Consider the following 18,287-nt stretch of genomic DNA (forward strand, 5'->3'; position numbering starts at 1 on the left):
TCGCAAATCGCATTCGCCCGGGCGGTTGGTGTCGCAGCAGCAGAAGCACGTCTTGGATTCGTCAACGAAGCACCGCCCCAACCCTCCTCTCGCTGTTTCTCTATTCTCATCTCCATCCTCCGCTGCAGGTCTACTTCCGCCATTGGCCGGCGGCATGAAGCTCGCAAGCTCTAGCGGTAGGCTGTGAGAAAAGAGGTGTCCTCGCTCGGAAAGATGGTGCGCCTGGTGCATTGGCACTGCTACCGTGGCAGCCATTGAGAGGCCTTGTTGGTCTGCTTGTCAGACAAGGCCACGAATCAGAAGACCTATACGGGGCATACCCAGGTCAATAATCGACAACGAGGGCCTCATTCGACACCGAGTGCTGGGATTTGGGGGCCGAGAACATCATGCGCAGAGACTAAGAGAGGAAGTGTGTTGCGAGGCGTTGCGTTGGTTCAAGGTTGCGATGAGGTGCGCATTTCTGCCGTGGTTTCTGCCGTGTCAGGTGACCACCTTCAAAGGCAGGAGAGTGCAATTCCATTGTGAGAGATAAATGAGCTTCTCCCCATAATAACGCATCATGAGGATGAGATGCATACCTGCCACTCGATTAACCAGGCTCTTACAAGAGGGCAAAATGACTACATGATGCTTCTCGCGAGTTTTATTACATGCTCCACTCTCGCTCGCTTCTTGCTGACGATGCCCTCGTTTGTTTCAGAGGCTCTCCATCATCCTTACCTCTCTCTCCCCAACGAAACTTGGGGTCAAAGAAATGCTCATGCACAGCCGATCTGCTCGGTGACACAGCTTCTCACAAGCCTCTCTCTGTGCACGATTTGGCACCTCGGGATGGCTTGGTAAGCTCCGAACCAGCGCCGAGGACGTTCAACCACGGCGATTTATCCCAAAATAGCACAGCTAGCGTGTGGGTCCCGTCATCTGAGGGTTTGGGCAAAATAGCTTCCACTGCAGAATTTACAGAACCGAAAAAGACCTACTAAAGAGAGGTTAGGTAGGTGGTTTCTTTTTAAGTTTCTTCTAATGCGCCTGGTCAGTCTTTAGGTGTTCGGACAGAAGAGAGTTTGATTTCAGGGGCATTGTATAAAGTGATCACTTGATCAGGCACTCGCTGAGCACTTTGTGTGCCTTTAGGGTGAAAGGGAAAGGGGAAGCCTTCCCTATATCACCACGTCCCAGGTCGGACTCTGCCGGCTGGTGGAGGCTGGAACGTTGACGATCCGGGGGATGGCTTACCGGCCAAGGAAGGCAAAGGGACTTTGGGTTGACGCTTGGAGCCGATGAAACCACACTCCGAGAAACTGCGGATCTCGTGAATTAATGAGGGGCATCTCATCGCGTCGTTTTCCACATGTCTCGAATTGCTTCCTCCAACGTTTCTTCAAGTTCAAGTTTGGAAGAATATTTCTCAGGTCTACCCAAGAGAACTCTCACCACGGTGAAACCCGATCGCCGATGTGTCGGTCAAGGTGAGGGCCCTAAAAAGGTTCCAGAAGCAAGTCGTCAAGGTTTTTCCTTGCGACAGGGGCCAAAGAAAATAGATGAGGTTGGCTTCTGATTAGATCATGAGATGAAGCCGTGGCTCATCAGACCAGATCGCGTCACATCACATCAACGCCCGCTGCCGATTCTGCTTGCGGGCGGTCGAATGCCCATGCTGAATCGCAAACCTCGTTCGAAATACCGCGTGAACGTGCAAGAGCCGACTGGAGGCGCATCGTGAGCCTACCCGTCCACACACACTCACCATGCTCCATTTCCTCGTGGCTGCATCGGGCATGGGGTCGGGGGTCAAGCATCGTGCCGCGGCCCTCGAGCTGTGGTTCGTGAATGCCTGGTCGGTCAATGTGACAACGGACAGGGTCCTCCAACCATTGTTGCATGGTGGTTAGTCAAAGTCAGTGACTCCTCACTCCCACCCGGACCAAGAAAAGATGGCACACGGTCGGCAATGAGAACTTCGTCGGGCCATAGAGACGTGATTTAGAGTAAAATAAATAAATGCAAGTATAAAATAAATAAAATATACTCTAAGGTCTTAATATGTGAGCTTAGTTTTACAATCATACGCCTTATATCTTATGATTTTTGTGGATTAAATGCCTACCTACTTGGGGGAGAGGTGTGCCATTTTTTTTTTTTTTTTGTCTTGGACCACTACCTACTACGTAGGTACTGTAGACTCCCACGCGGACCCTGAGCCAGTCTACCAGTGGCATTCTGGAGCTGTCCCGTCTCCAGATCGTCGCTTCGAGCCCGTGTTTCGTGTGATCGGCCGTCGCCATCGCAATCACCCTCTTGGCATCGCCATCACTCCGCATTCTGGAGTCCGGTTAACACTGCAGAGAGCTGCTCGAGGCACTGAGACAATGTCTCACGGCTGTTGGGTCTAGAAGCGTCTTGACCCCCATTTTCTCTTTCCATCCTTCTGCTGCAATGGCTTCTCGTCTGCATTCCACTTGTCGGTCAGCAGAGGGGGTCCACCCAGCATTGTCGTGAGGGCCGGCTGTAGTATTCCTTTTTGTTCCTGCGCAAGCGAAGGCATCAAACTTTGCCCCATCGCCACTCATCAAACCACCAGGGCGACGATCGCCCCTTTCCATCATTTCCCTAACCAGACGGGACGGTTCCCTTCATCTCAGCTGTCGATGATCTGGTCTCTTGTAGCATCAGAATCGGGATGGGTGCAGCCGAAAGGCAACCGGAACGCGGGGGAGGCAGCGGACGGCAGCGCCCATATTCTGGATGGCTTGCGAATCGACCAGGTTTCCCTTTTGCCGCGCCTGTTAGGATGGGTAGCCCATCACCATTTCAAACCCAAATAGGCTGGGCGCCGGCCGTGCGATGCTCGTTGACTCGAGGCACCATGCAACGTGCCGAGATGGCAGCTTCTTTACCCCGGATTTTCCAAGACGCTGGGGAAGGCAATGCCAGGGCCAGGTGTTTGTGATCCTTTTCGATACTGCAGGGACTTGGAAGATGCCTGAAGGACAGGTTCTACTTGGCTATTGATGTCCTTCTCTGCTAGTTCTTAGGAATTTAACGTTTGAGCTCGGGAAGTCGGATTTCGGGTGGCGTTCTATGAGGGCCCAAAAGAGGATCCCATTGATGCAGCTGTCAATTCAGTGTTGGAGGAAAAGTCACCTGCTCGCGGGAGCGGGGGCGTGGGCGTACTGTGAGAGATGGGACAGGCACTATGCTGACACGGTATTGTTCACACAATCTCGGTTGTCTACACAGTCCCAATATCACAACCCCCCTGCTGCCACGAGGTTCCTCCAACTCTCCCCGGTCCACCCGTCGTCAACCAACCCCTGCAACGTCGTGGTGCTCATCCCCCCAAACCTTCCCCCAATGTTGCCCCAGAGCTCCCCGTAACGTAAAATCTTTCAGGGGCTCCAGCTTGCTCCAGCTCCCAGGCCCTCTCCAGTTCTTCAGCGGTCACTCGAGTCAACTGCAGCGCCCGTAACCCCGCAAGCTAACGGAGCTTCACTTGGCCCGACAGGGCAAAGGCGTCCAGGGATCAGGCAGGGATGGCCCATGATTGCCCACGGTCACGATGGTGTGCAGAGATGGATGGGAACCGGACGGGACCCAAGCAAGCCAAGGTCCTTCTGTTGGTGTGCTTCTTGGGACCGAACCATGACGCCCCCGAGACGCGCGAGGCATCCATTTTTGGTTCCTTCCATCTTCTTTTCCTCCTTCTTTTTCTCCCGCTGCTTCCTTTTTCTCGAGGGCATCCGTCTCTCCGTGGCTCGACTCTCAAGACTCAACTCAAACACCAAGACGGGGTTGGACTCGACATCGCCAAGATCTTCGCTCCGTCTCCCGTCTCCCGCTTCCCGCCTCCGCGCTCGCCCTCCACGATCCTCGGCTTCGTCTGGTTACTCCCGGACATTATTTTCCCCCTCCTCCCTCCCCACACCCACGTAAATCAGTTATTCGATAACACCGCCATCGTCCGACCCTCGGCTTCCTTTCCTGTTCCAAGACAAATAAATCCCCCAACTGTCTTGTGCATGGGCGCCTGCAGCTTCTTGATCAGATCGCCTCTGGTCTTCTTGGACAAGACCATGCTTGATTGCCTCTGCTAGACGGCCGGATGGAAAACGCCTGATTGATTATCTGATCCTTTGATCGCCTCGCCACCAACAAATCTCCATCATGTTGCTGTACACCCGACTCGCACCGCCCAAGGTCCCTAAAAAGCGCTCGCGCGCAGGTACGTCGAAGCCCCTACAGCGCATTCTGTTACAGCGCATTCTCCATGTTATAAGCATAAAACGAACGTTGCTGACTTGTCATGGATGGTTCGTCGGCGCACAGGATGTAGTTATTGGTAAGTTCCATGATCCACCCTGCAATTCAAAATCGTCTCACTAACATTGCCCTTTTGCAGCAAAGAAAAGGTGATTTCACCATACAAGATGGCCTTTTTGTGGTTGGTCTAACCTCTCTGCTATAGAAGAAGAAATGCGACGAAATTCGACCTGCCTGCGCGCGCTGCCAGGAACGCGGCCAGGAGTGCGTTTACGAACCCGTTCGCCCTCGACAGCGGCGCAAGCGTGAGACCACCGCCGCTTTCTCTCCTTTCGACACCAACTCCTCCTCGGGTTCAGACCGAGCTCAGCCTTTGGATGGCGACGTTCCAATCCGGCAATGGAAGGAGGATGCTCAGGACAAATCGGCCGACGAGGACTCGCTGGACGAGGAGGTTCCCATTGTCACGCAGCCATCCGTCAGCGATCTCCCTCTCAAGGCTTCCCTCGTCAATCCCATGGATAACCTCCTAGGTTGGAGCCCTGGAGACCTGCCAGTCGTATCCCCGATTGATTCGATCGATTTCCAATTGCCTGTGTTTGACGATGGCATTGCCGTTCAACACATTGAGAACAGCGAGGAGGAGGATGTCGAGGAGGTAATCCGTCGCGAATCTATCATCAGCATTCCTACTACGACCTACGCTGCGACCTACTCCAATGCGTACGCGCCTCGAAGCCCCTCTCTAGCCCTCATTGCGCCTGTCCCAGCGCCGTCTCCACGATTCGAGTTTTGTTCTCCGGTATTCTCCGAGTTCTCCGACCGAACCAACAGGCGCGCCCTGGTAGACCACTTCTGCAATGTTCTGTCACATCTCATTGTTTTCCGGGAGGAACGCGGGAATCCTTTCCAGCAGCTCGTTCTCCCGCTCTGCCAGGACAGCCAGGCCGTTACAAACGCCGTATTTGCTCTAGCAAGCGCTCACTTGGAATATCGGGGTGTCACCAATGACGAAAAGAGCGTTTATTTCCACAACAAAGCCATTCAAGGCCTTGCGCGCTTGATCCAGAAGGGAGAAGGAGTTAATCGAAATGAACTCTTGGCGGCCATCATGCTTCTGGTTTACTACGAAGTGGTGAGTAAAGTCTTGGCATCTCTGATTCGCTTACTAACAACGTCATAGTTGGTTCAGAAAGGCCGATCGAACATTGTAGATGGCCATCTCAAAGGTGCCATGACTATTATGAGCCACAATGAAACAGCCACTGATCCCACGGGCATCTTTTTGGAGCGAGTATGTGACTCTTTTGTGATCATGACGAATTTGAATGAATTACTAATATTTGGCAGGCATTCCGCTTTTATGATGTGATTGCGGCACTCTCGTTTGGCACTGCTCCCTTGGGCAGTGCTCCAGGAGCCAACTACCTTACACCATTCCCTCCTCTGGATTCAGGTGGCGATATGTCTCCTCTCAACAGTGTCGACACTCTCCTTGGGATGGCCACTTCTCTCTGGCCTATTATTCATCGCCTTTCGAACCTACTTGCTCTTAAGGATCAGCTCGACGCTGCTGTTACCAACGGAGAAGTGAACAAGGTTGCGGTTCTCAGGACGGAATTCGAAATCTCGGCGTCAGCTATCGAATCCGCCCTGGAAGAATGGCATCCCGCTCTGCCTGAAGGCTCAGTCCTCAGCCAAAACCCCGAGGAATTGACCCCAGAGCAGACGACAGAAAGGAGTCGACTACAGAGTATCCTCAGCAACGCTCTCTCTTACCGTCACTCTGCCTTTGTCTACCTTTACCGCACCATCTACAGCTACCCGCGCAACCACCCACTCGTCCAACGCCACACCCACATTAGTCTCACTCACTGTGTGGGAACTGTCAGCAATACCGGCCCGATGAGTGCTCTTCTCTGGCCACTCTTTGTAGCAGCTTGTGAGGCTACCACACTTGCCGACCGTGACTTGGCACGTCAAACCTTCATCGCTATCAACCGTCGACAGGGTATGACAAATATTGAGCGTGCGTGGACAATTGCGCAGGAGGTATGGCGGCGTGCGGACAAGGCCGAGATGATGCATCAGCAAGAGGAGGCGACAGCCATGGGCGTCAGGAGCGGCGGAGATCTATGGAGGAGAGTGAGCGCTGACATGGGGGTGACGATTGTTTTTGGATAGGCAAGCAGCGAGTCAGGGATACTTTTAAGGGTGGCGGACTGGTGATACCCATCCAGCGAATTCACAAGCTGGACACTTTGGAGTTGAAGGAAATGGACCGATACAGGTTTAAAAGGCACGAAATGATGGATATGGCGTTAGATATGTAGGGTCAAGGCTCTACCAATGAAGCGAACAGGAAGGCTATCTGTTTTAGCTTGTATGTATGTACGAACGGGCGGCGACAAGTCCAGCTATGGAATATATTGTCTTGCTTTGCACCATCATGAGTCTCGATGCTTGTCTGTGGATCTCGATCTCGGTCGCCACTGCAAGTCGAGGATAACTCTCCAACAGGCGAGTGAGAGTCAGCCAACAGCACTCCATAACATGACTGTGCATGATGATCTGCATGGGTAATGCATCTTGTCATTTATCCAGTCCCAGGCAGTTGGATACAAGTAAGCTTGATACTTGATTGAAACATGACCAGATCTTGACTTTGACTCGTAAGATGCCCATTGTCATTTGCTAAAACCTGCTCTGATAGCCAGCCTCTATTCGTATGTGATTCATCCAGGTTGGCATATGTGAAGCCACAGGAACTCGACATGCACAATGTGACTAACAAGATGACATGAAGGTGTGACAATTGGCTGTGCCCCCCTCCCCGCAAACAACTTAATCTGAACTCAATGGGTCAGGGCTCCGCTGTCTTTCGTCCGGACTCTGGAACCCCATTGCCTGAGCCATTCGGCTTACTCGGGGTGGCTGCCGGATGGCGGGATGGGACAGGTGTCTAGCGCCGTGGGAAGAGCGCTGCCAATCGATGGCATCCGAGTTCCTGAACTAGGGAACCGAACCGAACTCTCCCCAACAACTTCATGTCACACTCGAAAGGGGAAAAGAAGAGAGGTGCGCTTACGGAGGCTGATCTCTAGGGGAGGGGAGGGGGTGTTTACCGTTTGTTTCTTTTTTTTTTTCTTAGCGGCCTCGCGTGACCATGTGTTGAGGATCTGGGGCTAGCAAAGACTGCATGTTCTGCGCTCGGGCATCGAGAACGCCCCGAGAGAACGAGGTGCAGCAAACGTCTCTCGACAGCCTCGTCCGGGTAATGGAATCCATGCAGACGTGAATTGGGCAGACATTATTGGATGAGACCAAGACCCCCCTCGCGAGAGAAGGAGCTTCGGGCTTGCATCTTCGTGGTACAAACAACATGCAGCGAAGCCATCGTGGGTGTGTGTCTGGGGGTGAGGTGGTAGTGCAGGTCGGATGGTCACTTGATGTCGGGGGTGAAGGAGTGCGCAGGCCGTTATAGGAGGGAGGGCCCAGACGGGAAAAGCAAAGGCAGCAAGCCCAGTGTGGAGGAGGGGAAATCGGCGCCGGTGAAAGGAGGAGAGAGGAGGAATCAAGGCTAAATGTTGCCACTGAGGTGCCCTCTACCGACATAATTACCCAGGGAGGCAAGTTGCTCGAGTTGTGATTTGTGCTGCCTTGTTTTGTCAGCTTTGTTACTGTTGGTTGCAACAATACACGATCATGTCCTTCTTTCTGCCCTGACTGACGATACTCTTTCAAACTCTCCCTTCTATCTGTCTGTCTTGTTGTTGGGGCATAGAACGAGGCAGTCTCTGTGTAATCGAAGGAAGGTGCGTTGCGTATGTACTTGATCACTTGAGCTTCAGTTCCTTCCTCCTCTCCACCCTAACACTCTACCCCCACCCGCCTAAGGCAACGCCGTCTCCGGCCTCCCTCTCCACCATACATTCTTCCATCAAAGTCATCTCCAACTACTCTGCCAGATTTTTTTTTCTATAATCTACCGACTTCATCCTCTTTCTCTCTCGTACAAGCAAGTGTGCCTTGTCTAAACCCATATCCATCCATCTCCGCATCACATCTCCAACGACTCATATTTCCCGTGTCTCGGATGTCGTGTCTCTGAGATTCTTGGCCACAAACTTCTTGTCCTGGTTCTCATTCGCGTCACCTGTCTATATCATTGGCTTCCTTCATGTCCTTGGTTGATTCAACGCGCCCAATCCCGGATATGCTGCTGGGCTACTGTCGCGCCCTCGTCTACCTCTAACACTCTTGTTCAACAATCTGCTACAGGAAAGACACCACATTGACCATAGCTTCAGAAAGCAAACTCAACAGCCAGCAACACAGCGTCTTCTCGCATCCCTTGCATCTCATACCTTGGGTTGCATTGACAGACGTTGCTGAGCCACAGCCTGCAGCAGGCCTGGAAACTTGCCGACCCCGCTGGTCAGCTTCCTTTCCTGCGTGTCACTCGTCACACGTTGTCCGCCTGTGCTCCGTTGCTCCATCTTGCGCCGGGCCCGTCGACATCCACTCCAGCATCCGCATCCGCGCCCGTCTCCGCACCCTTAGAGAAGAACCACCATGTCCTAGCCATGAGCAACTTGAATACATCGGACTCGGTTCCGCCGCCGCCGCGTCCGATCCGCTTTGTCCATAACCAAGGACAACCGCCTTCCAAGCGTCGCCGGATCAATGCAGCGTACGTTGTTCCCTGGTCCCCTATACTTGCCTCGTCTCCCGATCTTCCCGCTGCCTATCTGTCGCGTCACTATTGGTGCTTGTTTGGTCGCCTTGTTATCGTCTTGCTATCTCACCCCTGGACTAGACGACTGAAGCCTTGTCAACTTGTTGCTGACTCCGACGCGAATCAGGTGTTTGACCTGCCGAAAACGAAAGACGAGATGCGCCGGCGAAAGACCCTTCTGCTCTACTTGCACCAAGAATCACCACCGATGTCTGGGATATCCTGAGGAAATAAAAAAGGAAGATGGCGAAAAACAGACACCTGCATCGAAACCCGACCATGAACGCGACAACCATGGACCTCACAATCACCACGAGGACGAAGATGAGGTCGAAAAGCCCAACCTCCACGTCCAGCGCACTCCCGACGCTCCTGCTCCGCAAACAATCCCGCAAACAACCTCCGAGGCTACTCTGCCGCCCGCGAAACCCATAGTCGAAACTCCTCATGACGACGATGTGCCGAGTTTACGTCCACACCATGGCCACCCTCCTCTATCCCTGGCCGCCGACCTTCCGCCCTCTCCCACCACGGTCCGTCGCTCCGAGAGTCACCGTGTCCCGTACTTCCGCTACTTTGGCCCAACTGCTATTGTTCCTGGCTTCAAACAAATGGTTGTCTCGGTCCGTGATCGCCGCCGATCTACGGCTGGCTCGATGGCTGGAACGTCGCCTGTGTCAACGCATAGTGGCGCATTAGGGAGCAGCTCTGCTGCCGATAGTGAAGTCATTGGCGATGATTTACCAACCTACGACCCCAACGACCCGGCTCCCGTTCATCCGTTGATCATCAATCTCGTCAAGACCTTCTTTCTCCAGATGGGTTCCAGTTATCCGTTCCTCAAACAGGCGAGGTTCTTGCGCATGGTCAAGGAAAAGAGAGTTGAGGCTATACTGGTTGATTCCATATGTGGTCTGGCTGCAAGGTTCTCGGATGCCCCAGCCCTCACAAATGGAAACGACAAGATGCCGCGGACGGAACGTGGCGCGGTATTTGCGCAGAGAGCCAGGCAGGCCACTGTTGACACTTTCCCATGTCCGACTGTGGGAGCTGTACAGGCCTGTCTTCTCATGGCATATGAAGGTTTTGGGGCAAGCCAAGACAGCGCTCTCTGGATGTATCTTGGCCTTGCCATCCGCATGGCTGTCGATTTGGGTCTGCAAAAAGAGGTTGGAGTTCAGTATCAGGGTGAAAAAGACCCTCTGTATGCCCTTCACTGGAGCCGTCAGTCAGGCGAAGAGGAAAGTCCTCAGGCAAAGGCGGAGGGATCAAGCCCACCTAATCCTGAGGAGCAAAAGGAGGTTGTCCAGGAACGGATGGATACATTCTGGGCCGTCTTCATTCTTGATCGCGTCATTTCTTCAGGGACAGGCCGGCCTGTAACGTTTCGTGACGATGATCTTGAACTCTCATTTCCTGAGCCCTCAATTGATCCGGTCACTCACTGGCCAGCGCCTTACCCCATCTTCCTCCAGATTATCCACCTCTATGGACGCGTCTGTGACGTGCTCAACAAGATCCGCAATGCGCAGGATCTTAACAAGGAGACATGGGATAGGCTTGGCGAAATGGAGCATGAGTTGACCAAACTCTACAAGGGTTGGGACTGGAGGCTGCAGTTCAACGTGAGCAACTTCAAGGCGTACCTTGGCATGGGTCAGGGCACCACATTCATCCTGCTGCACTTTTGGTTTCATGCGCTGTTCATCATTCTTCATCAACCTACTCTCCTCACGCCCTTTGCTGAGCTGCGCAGTGAGCTGCAGCTATTACCGGACAGTCGCGAGCTCAGCATGAGCAGTGCCAAGACGATCTGTGATATCTTGTCTTTTGCGGACTTGATTGATCCCAAGAGCTTTATTGGAAACCCATTCACCAGCCAGCCGATCTACATTGCTGCATGCGCGTTCCTAATGGAGTCGAGCGCCAACGCCTCCGAGTCTCCATCCCGAGCTAACTCGCCTCCGGGTTCAAAGCGGCTGGATGTGCCACAGTTGCCTGGCAGCAAGAGCCGAGATGCCAAGCCGTCGAGGCATTCTCTCCTGGCTTCAGCGGCCAACCAGAATTATCAAAAGTGCTACAACTCACTGCAGCAGGTACAGATGTACTGGGGTGGTGTCACATACATTCTCACAGCTTTGGATCAAAAGGCCAAGGGGATCTGGGACTGTGAGACATATACGACTGAAGAATACGAGAGCACCAAGTTGCCTCGCAGGGGAAGCAGTGCTGCTCTGAGCAACCCGTTCCCCAGGTTCGAGAATCAGGCTTCACCAAAGATGTCTGGGCCGCCCATAGCGTGGAGCCTGGCAGGAACAGCCAACTCTCCCAACTCGAGCCTCACACTGATGTATCAGAACATTGATTCAGCTACCATGTCGAGCGTGCAACCAATGCAAGCGATGAAGGCGCCCAGCACTCCTCCAGGAAACATGGTCTATGACCCTATCCGCCAGAGCCTGCCAGACTCGACAAGTTTGCTGGCACCGGCTTATCCTCAGCCCAACATCTCGGCGGTGAGACAGACTTCTCGGCCGTCAGTGCCCCGACGACATTCAAACATGTCCGCAACAAGCGGGCAAAGTCGACCGACTGTCAAGTTTGACGGGTTGCCCGAGGGCGACGGGACCGAGCTTTACGCAGGCCCAAAGTTCACCCCTTCGAGCCAACAATCGAATGGTTTCGATACATACAGTGTCTCTCCACCAGCCGCAATGAGGGAAAATGGGGGAGTGAATGTGGCCACCACGCTCTCAGGAGCAAACAACATGGCAAATGGCACGACCAACATGTACTTTGGCCAAGGCAACTTTCCCTACCAAATGCCTTGGGCTGCTCCAATGGGCAACATGGATGCCATTACGTTTGACAGTCAGGACATTGATATTGGTGCTTTAGGGTTGCAGCAACCAGAGCTGATGGCTCCTTGGATGGGCTATGTTCCTGAGGGTGTACTGGGATTTTTTGAGCCCCCTGATATGAACCAGGGCAATGCATGACACGATGTTGTTTGCGAGGCGCACATGGGGCCCAGATAACGGCGTTTGTGATGGTTATGACAAAAACGACTGCTACGACGTTTAGAGATATCCCGCGTTTGAGCTTGGTACAGGGTGTACACGGGGCATGCATGCAAGGGGACTTTGCTCGCGGCGTCTGTATCTATATATGAGGTTTTCCTTGGGGTTTTCTCAAGGGCCATGTCTGTACTAGGGTACCGGATTGGACATGGAGTAGCTTGGAACTTGGGTATGATAGGTTGTAGAAAAGGACGAGCCATCACAAATCATGAAGTCACGACCTGCATTATTGAGACGGCGTTATTACGGATGAAATTGGGGTACTTAAGCTTGTTGATCGACAGATCTGGTTTATTCGCGTTCCTTCTCAAAGGTTGGGTTGCTGGCGGTATCTTCAAGCCGTAACCATGCTCTGAAGTCTCGGGAGAACAGTCCCATGGTTATATGGCGATCAAGGAGTTAAGACACCGTTATCATGACTTGGCCTTTGAGTTGATAATCCTTAACGTTTCCTCTTCCGTGAGGAACATTGGGATTAACCCCTTCCCTCGTGTCCACCACCATGATCTTCGCCCCCGAAGAACCAGCCATATACCTAGTGAAAGTCTCGTCCCGATCCGCATGTTGGGTCAGGTACCCAGTGCGATGACATCGATTCACCTTCCGTTCTTCCACTTCGCAAATATCAATTAAAATCCAACTAAATTAATCAGTGCGGGGGAGGTCTTCTAGTTTAATCTGATAGTAGATCCTATCACCTTGGGAGCAGGCGTCGGAACAACTCTGTGGTCATCATGAAGTGGTCAGGAACAACCTCAAAAACATAGGGATGCACATCTCGCCAGATCCAACACAATGGCGCCCATGAGCGACCAGACCCGGAAGCCCACACGGACGAGTCGTCGGGTCAGGACATCTTCCAGGGCTTTCAACTCCCTGGCCGGTCGTGGATCTGATCGGGGGTGAATCGGGGGCGGTAGCCGGAAGGTCTATCCGGTGAGGACGGCGAGGATATCAGAATCTCGTTTCTCAGCTGGTGGCTACACCTGGGATTGCCCATGTACCACTTATACAAGAAACATGGCACGGCCAAGGGAATGTTCAACCTAAGTAGTCCAATTGTCCGGATGTCGTTCAGCCCAACAGAACCAAACCAACATGCAGTCCCAAAGTTGACATCCTCTACGGAAACAACTCTTCTCCTTTTAACTAAACGACGTGCCACAAACGTCCTCGCCAACCCTCTACCTAGAAGGAACCACCACCTACGCGAATTCCGTGACCGTTCGGGTACACCTTTGCCGTGCTTGTTCCTCGGCTCGTTAGGGACGTCACAAAGTTGCTCGTAGCACATCTCGCCGCGCTCTTAACCCACAGAGAAAGACCAACAGCAACAACCTCTGTTCTGGGTGATGTCTCTATTACTCTATTGAGGTGATTCCATCTTCTGATCCTGCGTCGTGCCTTGAAGATCCAGACCCTCAGAAGAAGACCTCGCGACTATTCCCCCTGCCTCTGCGAGGTTCTTTATTTCTTCAAACTCTCCGCAGTCGACCCTGCTTCTTCGTCTTATTCTTCGAATCTCCCTTTCTTCCAGGGCATGATGTACATCTCAAGTCATGGGCGCTGATGGCGTCCTGATTGCTTCACCACTTCAGCCCGTATCATCAAGGAGGGCTTTCTTTTGTCCTTTGCGACTTTGGAGTGTTTCTTGGACACTAGGAGGTCAAATTCCATTCACAAAAGCCATGGTAATCTCTGCGACTTGCGAGGAATTCAATAAGTTGGCAGAACGCAACTCGGGCATGTCCAGGGTAAATCTATTAAACTACCCAGAGACCACCCATCTCTTTTATACTATCGTCAGAAGAAACAGCATGTGCCCTTTGTAATTGAAATACCCAGTTAGTCGCAAGGTCGAAAGAAGATAGGAATCTTAGCGGTATACTTTAATGATCCTCTTGGACCAGGGTCGGCGCTCATGGCGTCCGTGTCGCCAAAGAGCTTGATGTTGCTGACCGACGTGACAAAGGCGACAATCTCAATACCGTACACCTCGCGGAGCCACTTCTCAGCGACAGCTCCAGCAACGACGTCCACCGCCAGAAGAAGCCTTGACGCCATACTTCTCCAGGTAGGTCCAGTCGGCGTGGCTGGGTCGGGGTAGAGGTCGATGGTCTTGTCGCCGAAGTCCTTGGGCCGCTGGTCCTCGTTGGGGACGGTCAGCAGGATCGGGAGGAATTGTTACTCTCGACAACAGGAAGCAAGCGCGGGGGAGGGGGAGGGGCAGGAGCAGCTCAATTGGCCCCGTCAATGAGAGATTCTCAAATGTAATCAATTGAGACTGGATTAATTGATCAAATCAATCAAAACTGTCTCAATTAATTTACATTCTTCTTTATATACCTTCATCTCTCTAGAAACCGACATCGGTTCACCCTGTGTGACTCGACTGAACCAACCTGGATAATTCCTCTTCCCTTACAGTTTGCAAGGGGACCCTCAATAGACGTTATGGAATACGAGACAAAGAGCACAGAAAACAAGCAATACAAGAAAAAAAGAGCTGACGAGTCTGGCTTTAATGATGATTTTAGCATTTCTCAAGGACACTTACGCTCCTCGATACTAGGTTCCGGTGGAGGTTCCCAACTGTTATCTTTACAATCGGCTTGGTCCAGGTTAACCCTGTGGGGTTCTAGCCCCCTGGAGGAGTTTCCCGCTGCAAGGCTGACGACGTTGCACTTCAATTTTTCCCATTCTCGCTCATTGGATAGCCTCAACAACAACTCATCATCCCGCCAACCAAACGCCTCTTGCCGTTAACCTTGTCATCGGTAAATGATTTTTTTAAAAAAAAAATATAGACTTTAACACTAAGCAACTGGGATCTAGCTGATTGAAAATGTTGTCTCTTACCCGTTCATCAGCTCCTCGCCAGCTATCACGGAATATTCTCTCATCTATATCAAGACGCCAATTCACAGATGCAGCCTCTCACCCCTCAAACAAGATCCAAGTCTATACCTCAAAGTCGAGAGATCCCTTCCTCAACCTCTCGGTAGAGCATCATCTCCTGCAAAACACTCCCCCGGACTCCACCATCCTCATACTCTACACCAACGACCCCTGCATTGTCTTTGGCCGTAACCAGAACCCGTGGACAGAGGTCAACCTCCCCCGACTCGCTCAGCTCCGTAACCGTCCCGAGAGCGTAGGATGGACTGCTGGCCCTGTGCAGCTGGTGCGTCGTCGCTCAGGAGGCGGCACCGTCTTCCACGATGAGGGAAATGTCAACTTCAGCGTCATTTGTCCACCAGCCGTCTTTGACCGCAACAAGCATGCCGAGATGGTTGTACGCGCACTTTCCTCTCTAGGAAGACCAAACACGCGTGTCAATGAGAGACACGACATTGTCATGGACGTCGCCGATGATCCCATCGGCACCTACAAGATCTCTGGGTCAGCATACAAACTCACCCGTCTTCGCTCTCTTCACCACGGCACTTGTCTCCTCCGCAGCCCGAACCTCGCCAACATCTCAGGGATGCTTCGCTCACCAGGAGAGCCATTCATCAAGGGCCGCGGCGTAGACAGTGTCCGCAGTCCCGTCAAGAATGTCGACGTTGAAAACGCCCCCTTCGAGGCTGCCGTCGTCGAGCAGTTTTCCCGCATGTACGGCGACTTCCACGTCGAAGATGTCATCGACGACAAGTTCCTCGAGATCGAAAACATCCGCAAGGGCTACGAGGAGCTTCAGTCCCGGAGCTGGATATACGGTCAGACACCGAGATTCACATTCTCCACCTTCTCATACCCCGAGGATCCTCGCCCGAGACCACAACTTCCCTTTGATGTGAGCACACCACCAGAAGAACATGTATTGGAGATAAGCTAACACAGTCAACCCAGCTGAAACTTCGCTTCGAAGCCAGACATGGCCTTGTCGAGAAATTCGCTGTAGAGGGTGCATCATTCCCCCCAACAGATGTCGACATGTCAGCGCTCGTGGCGAGCTCCATATACTATGTCCCAACCTGGACCGACCAACTTGCTCAGGCTGGCATGGCTGAGGGTGACGCCGTAAAGATCGGATCATGGATGGACGACGTTCTCGGCACTGAGTTTACGAAGCCTGCGCAATAATGTCGCCGCCTCCATCAGGCTGCGACGTGATACGAGGTCAGAGAGGCATCCATCTACTACGCGCAATCACACTCGCCTCTCACTCACACCCCTTCGTACCAGGCATTCCGGCGTCGTCCTTGGTCGCCGTGTTTCACTCAGCCCAGCCAAGTCCAGCCCAGCCCGAAGAGACCCGGTGACTGCCTGGACTGTCCACCAACAAGAACATGTGAACTGGCACACACTCTTACCATGGGAATCCCCACACACATTCATCCATTTGCCTCACGGCAGGGCAAGGCTGGCTGAGCCTCGCGCGCGTCGTCGCGTTCCAGCACGACCCGACGCGTCGACACCTCTTGATGGCGAGATAGATCTCGTTCTGGGTGGCTCAAGGAATGGGCATGGCACCCTTTCGCGCGAGTGCCGGGTGAGATAGGGGGCATCACATGGCTTGTCAGCCGACCTGCTGCTGGCGTCCCTCACACATCCCCAAAATGTCCAGCCCCTTTGATTGCCTTTGATACCACACCTCTCATCGCCCCGCTCCGTGATGACCTCTCCCTTTCCTTGCTTCAAATCTAGCGCATTGTCTGGATGGTGCAACATGACTGGTCGTCCGGCAGTCGGGAATATCAAGGTGTGGCTGTTGAGCCAAGAGGTGTGCCCACGGTGAGGAGAGTATTGTAAGACATTAGGGGCGGAGATATTCAGCATCCATCAGGTGCTGAGCCCAGGACAGGGGCTGCAAGGTCAAGGAAAAAACGAGACACCAGAACAGAGATCAACATTAGCTTATCCTTCCCTAAAGGTAGCTGGTAAGACATGAAAAGAATAATAAGATAACAAATGAGGAATTAGATCTTCTTTGCCGTTCTGGTGTCTCGTTATTTCTTGACCTACGCGAGGGGCTGCAGGGTCCAGGAGGTTGCAGCATTACCATCCTCCAATATCTGGATTGTGAAAAGACCAACCGAGTGATTTTTCTCAAGATGGAGTGTCGGGGGATGCAAGCCCCGAGACATGCGTCGTCGATCCCTTTGCAACCTCTGCAATTCGGTGTCGGCAACCATGGTCGGTCATCAAGTTCCCATGTTGATCAGGGCCCGGGAGCCAAAAAGGAGGGAGGGCGGTACAGGAAGGTCTCCGGCTTGAAGTTCAAAAACAGGTAGACGGAACCAAAATCCCCGACGCGGGCGCTAGGTGGCGGCCAGAGCCGAATGAATAAAGACTCCGTCGGACTGGAACAGGACCTGGGCTGGTGTAAGTCAATGTAAGCAATGATGGCTTGAATACTACCCTGAGACAGAAAGGGGTGGCTGCTGATAACAGAACTCACTCATCACTCTCGTCCTGCTCACCCCGTCTCGTCTTACCGTGGCATCCATCCATCCATTCAAGGCCGCTCTGAGCATCCGCAACTCATCCGCCATTCCCGAAACTCTTGGCCGATCCGATAGTTGATCCAGGGTAGGCAATAGTCCTTGGTGAAAAGACATCATCCTGACGTGGGACCAAGACAAACCCTTCCCCTCTCCACACCACCAACACAAACGGGTCAAAATTGTCCATGCCCATGCCCATCCTTGGAACTCTCGGTCCCCATCTGTGATCCGCAAGGCGGGCATGACGTGCATGAGTCTACCCCAGGGCACAACAACAAATGGAATTCCCTCGTCAATCAATGTCCGTTGCAGCAACAGTCTGCCCCTTCACCGCTGTGGCGCTCCCTCTTTGTCACCTTGACACTCTAGTGCAGCCTGTTCGGGACGGGTCATTCGAAGAAAAGGGCAGGACCCTTTGTTGCAAGTCAAGTCAAGTCAAGTCAAGTCAAGTCGTGATTCTGAGTGCTGACCCAGGCTCGGCTTCAACGGGAGGCTGGCCGACTTTGCCAAACACGGACCCAAGAACTCAACCTCCAGCTGGGTCCGTTTGACTGTTGCAGTAAGTGATTAACTGGTGGGTGATGCAGTCACAAGCGCTTGACATGTCGGTCCTCATTCTCCGCATTGCAAGTTGGGTCCATCTTCCGCGAGAAGCCGTGAAACATTTCTTTGCTTTTTCCACAGGAACGCTGTTCCCCATCTGGTAACCTGTCACACCTCCTGAGCCTGGTGGTTCCCGGGATTATCGAGGATATG

At 52.9% G+C, this 18,287-nt stretch overlaps 3 protein-coding genes across 3 annotated transcripts; all 3 read left to right on the forward strand.

The window, feature by feature from the left end:
- Nucleotides 1-4,167: 4,167 nt before the first annotated feature.
- NCS54_00017600 (Zn(2)-C6 fungal-type domain-containing protein) lies at nucleotides 4,168-6,447 on the forward strand (the record flags this gene model as incomplete). The annotated part of the gene is made up of 6 exons (XM_053145831.1): nucleotides 4,168-4,225; nucleotides 4,330-4,342; nucleotides 4,403-4,412; nucleotides 4,469-5,398; nucleotides 5,447-5,557; nucleotides 5,614-6,447. The coding sequence occupies 6 exons, from the start codon at nucleotides 4,168-4,170 to the stop codon at nucleotides 6,445-6,447; spliced, it is 1,956 nt and encodes a 651-aa protein (XP_053001806.1).
- Nucleotides 6,448-8,849: 2,402 nt separating this feature from the next.
- On the forward strand, nucleotides 8,850-12,000 carry NCS54_00017700 (Zn(2)-C6 fungal-type domain-containing protein; the record flags this gene model as incomplete). Its single annotated transcript, XM_053145832.1, has 2 exons — nucleotides 8,850-8,956; nucleotides 9,129-12,000. 2 exons carry the CDS (start codon nucleotides 8,850-8,852, stop codon nucleotides 11,998-12,000), a joined length of 2,979 nt encoding a protein of 992 aa, XP_053001807.1.
- Nucleotides 12,001-14,926: 2,926 nt separating this feature from the next.
- On the forward strand, nucleotides 14,927-16,167 carry NCS54_00017800 (Putative lipoate-protein ligase A; the record flags this gene model as incomplete). The annotated part of the gene is made up of 2 exons (XM_053145833.1): nucleotides 14,927-15,877; nucleotides 15,934-16,167. 2 exons carry the CDS (start codon nucleotides 14,927-14,929, stop codon nucleotides 16,165-16,167), a joined length of 1,185 nt encoding a protein of 394 aa, XP_053001808.1.
- Between the last annotated feature and the right edge of the window lie 2,120 nt (nucleotides 16,168-18,287).

Source organism: Fusarium falciforme, chromosome 1, assembly GCF_026873545.1.
Source record: "Fusarium falciforme chromosome 1, complete sequence".
In the NCBI taxonomy this organism is placed as follows: domain Eukaryota; kingdom Fungi; phylum Ascomycota; class Sordariomycetes; order Hypocreales; family Nectriaceae; genus Fusarium; species Fusarium falciforme.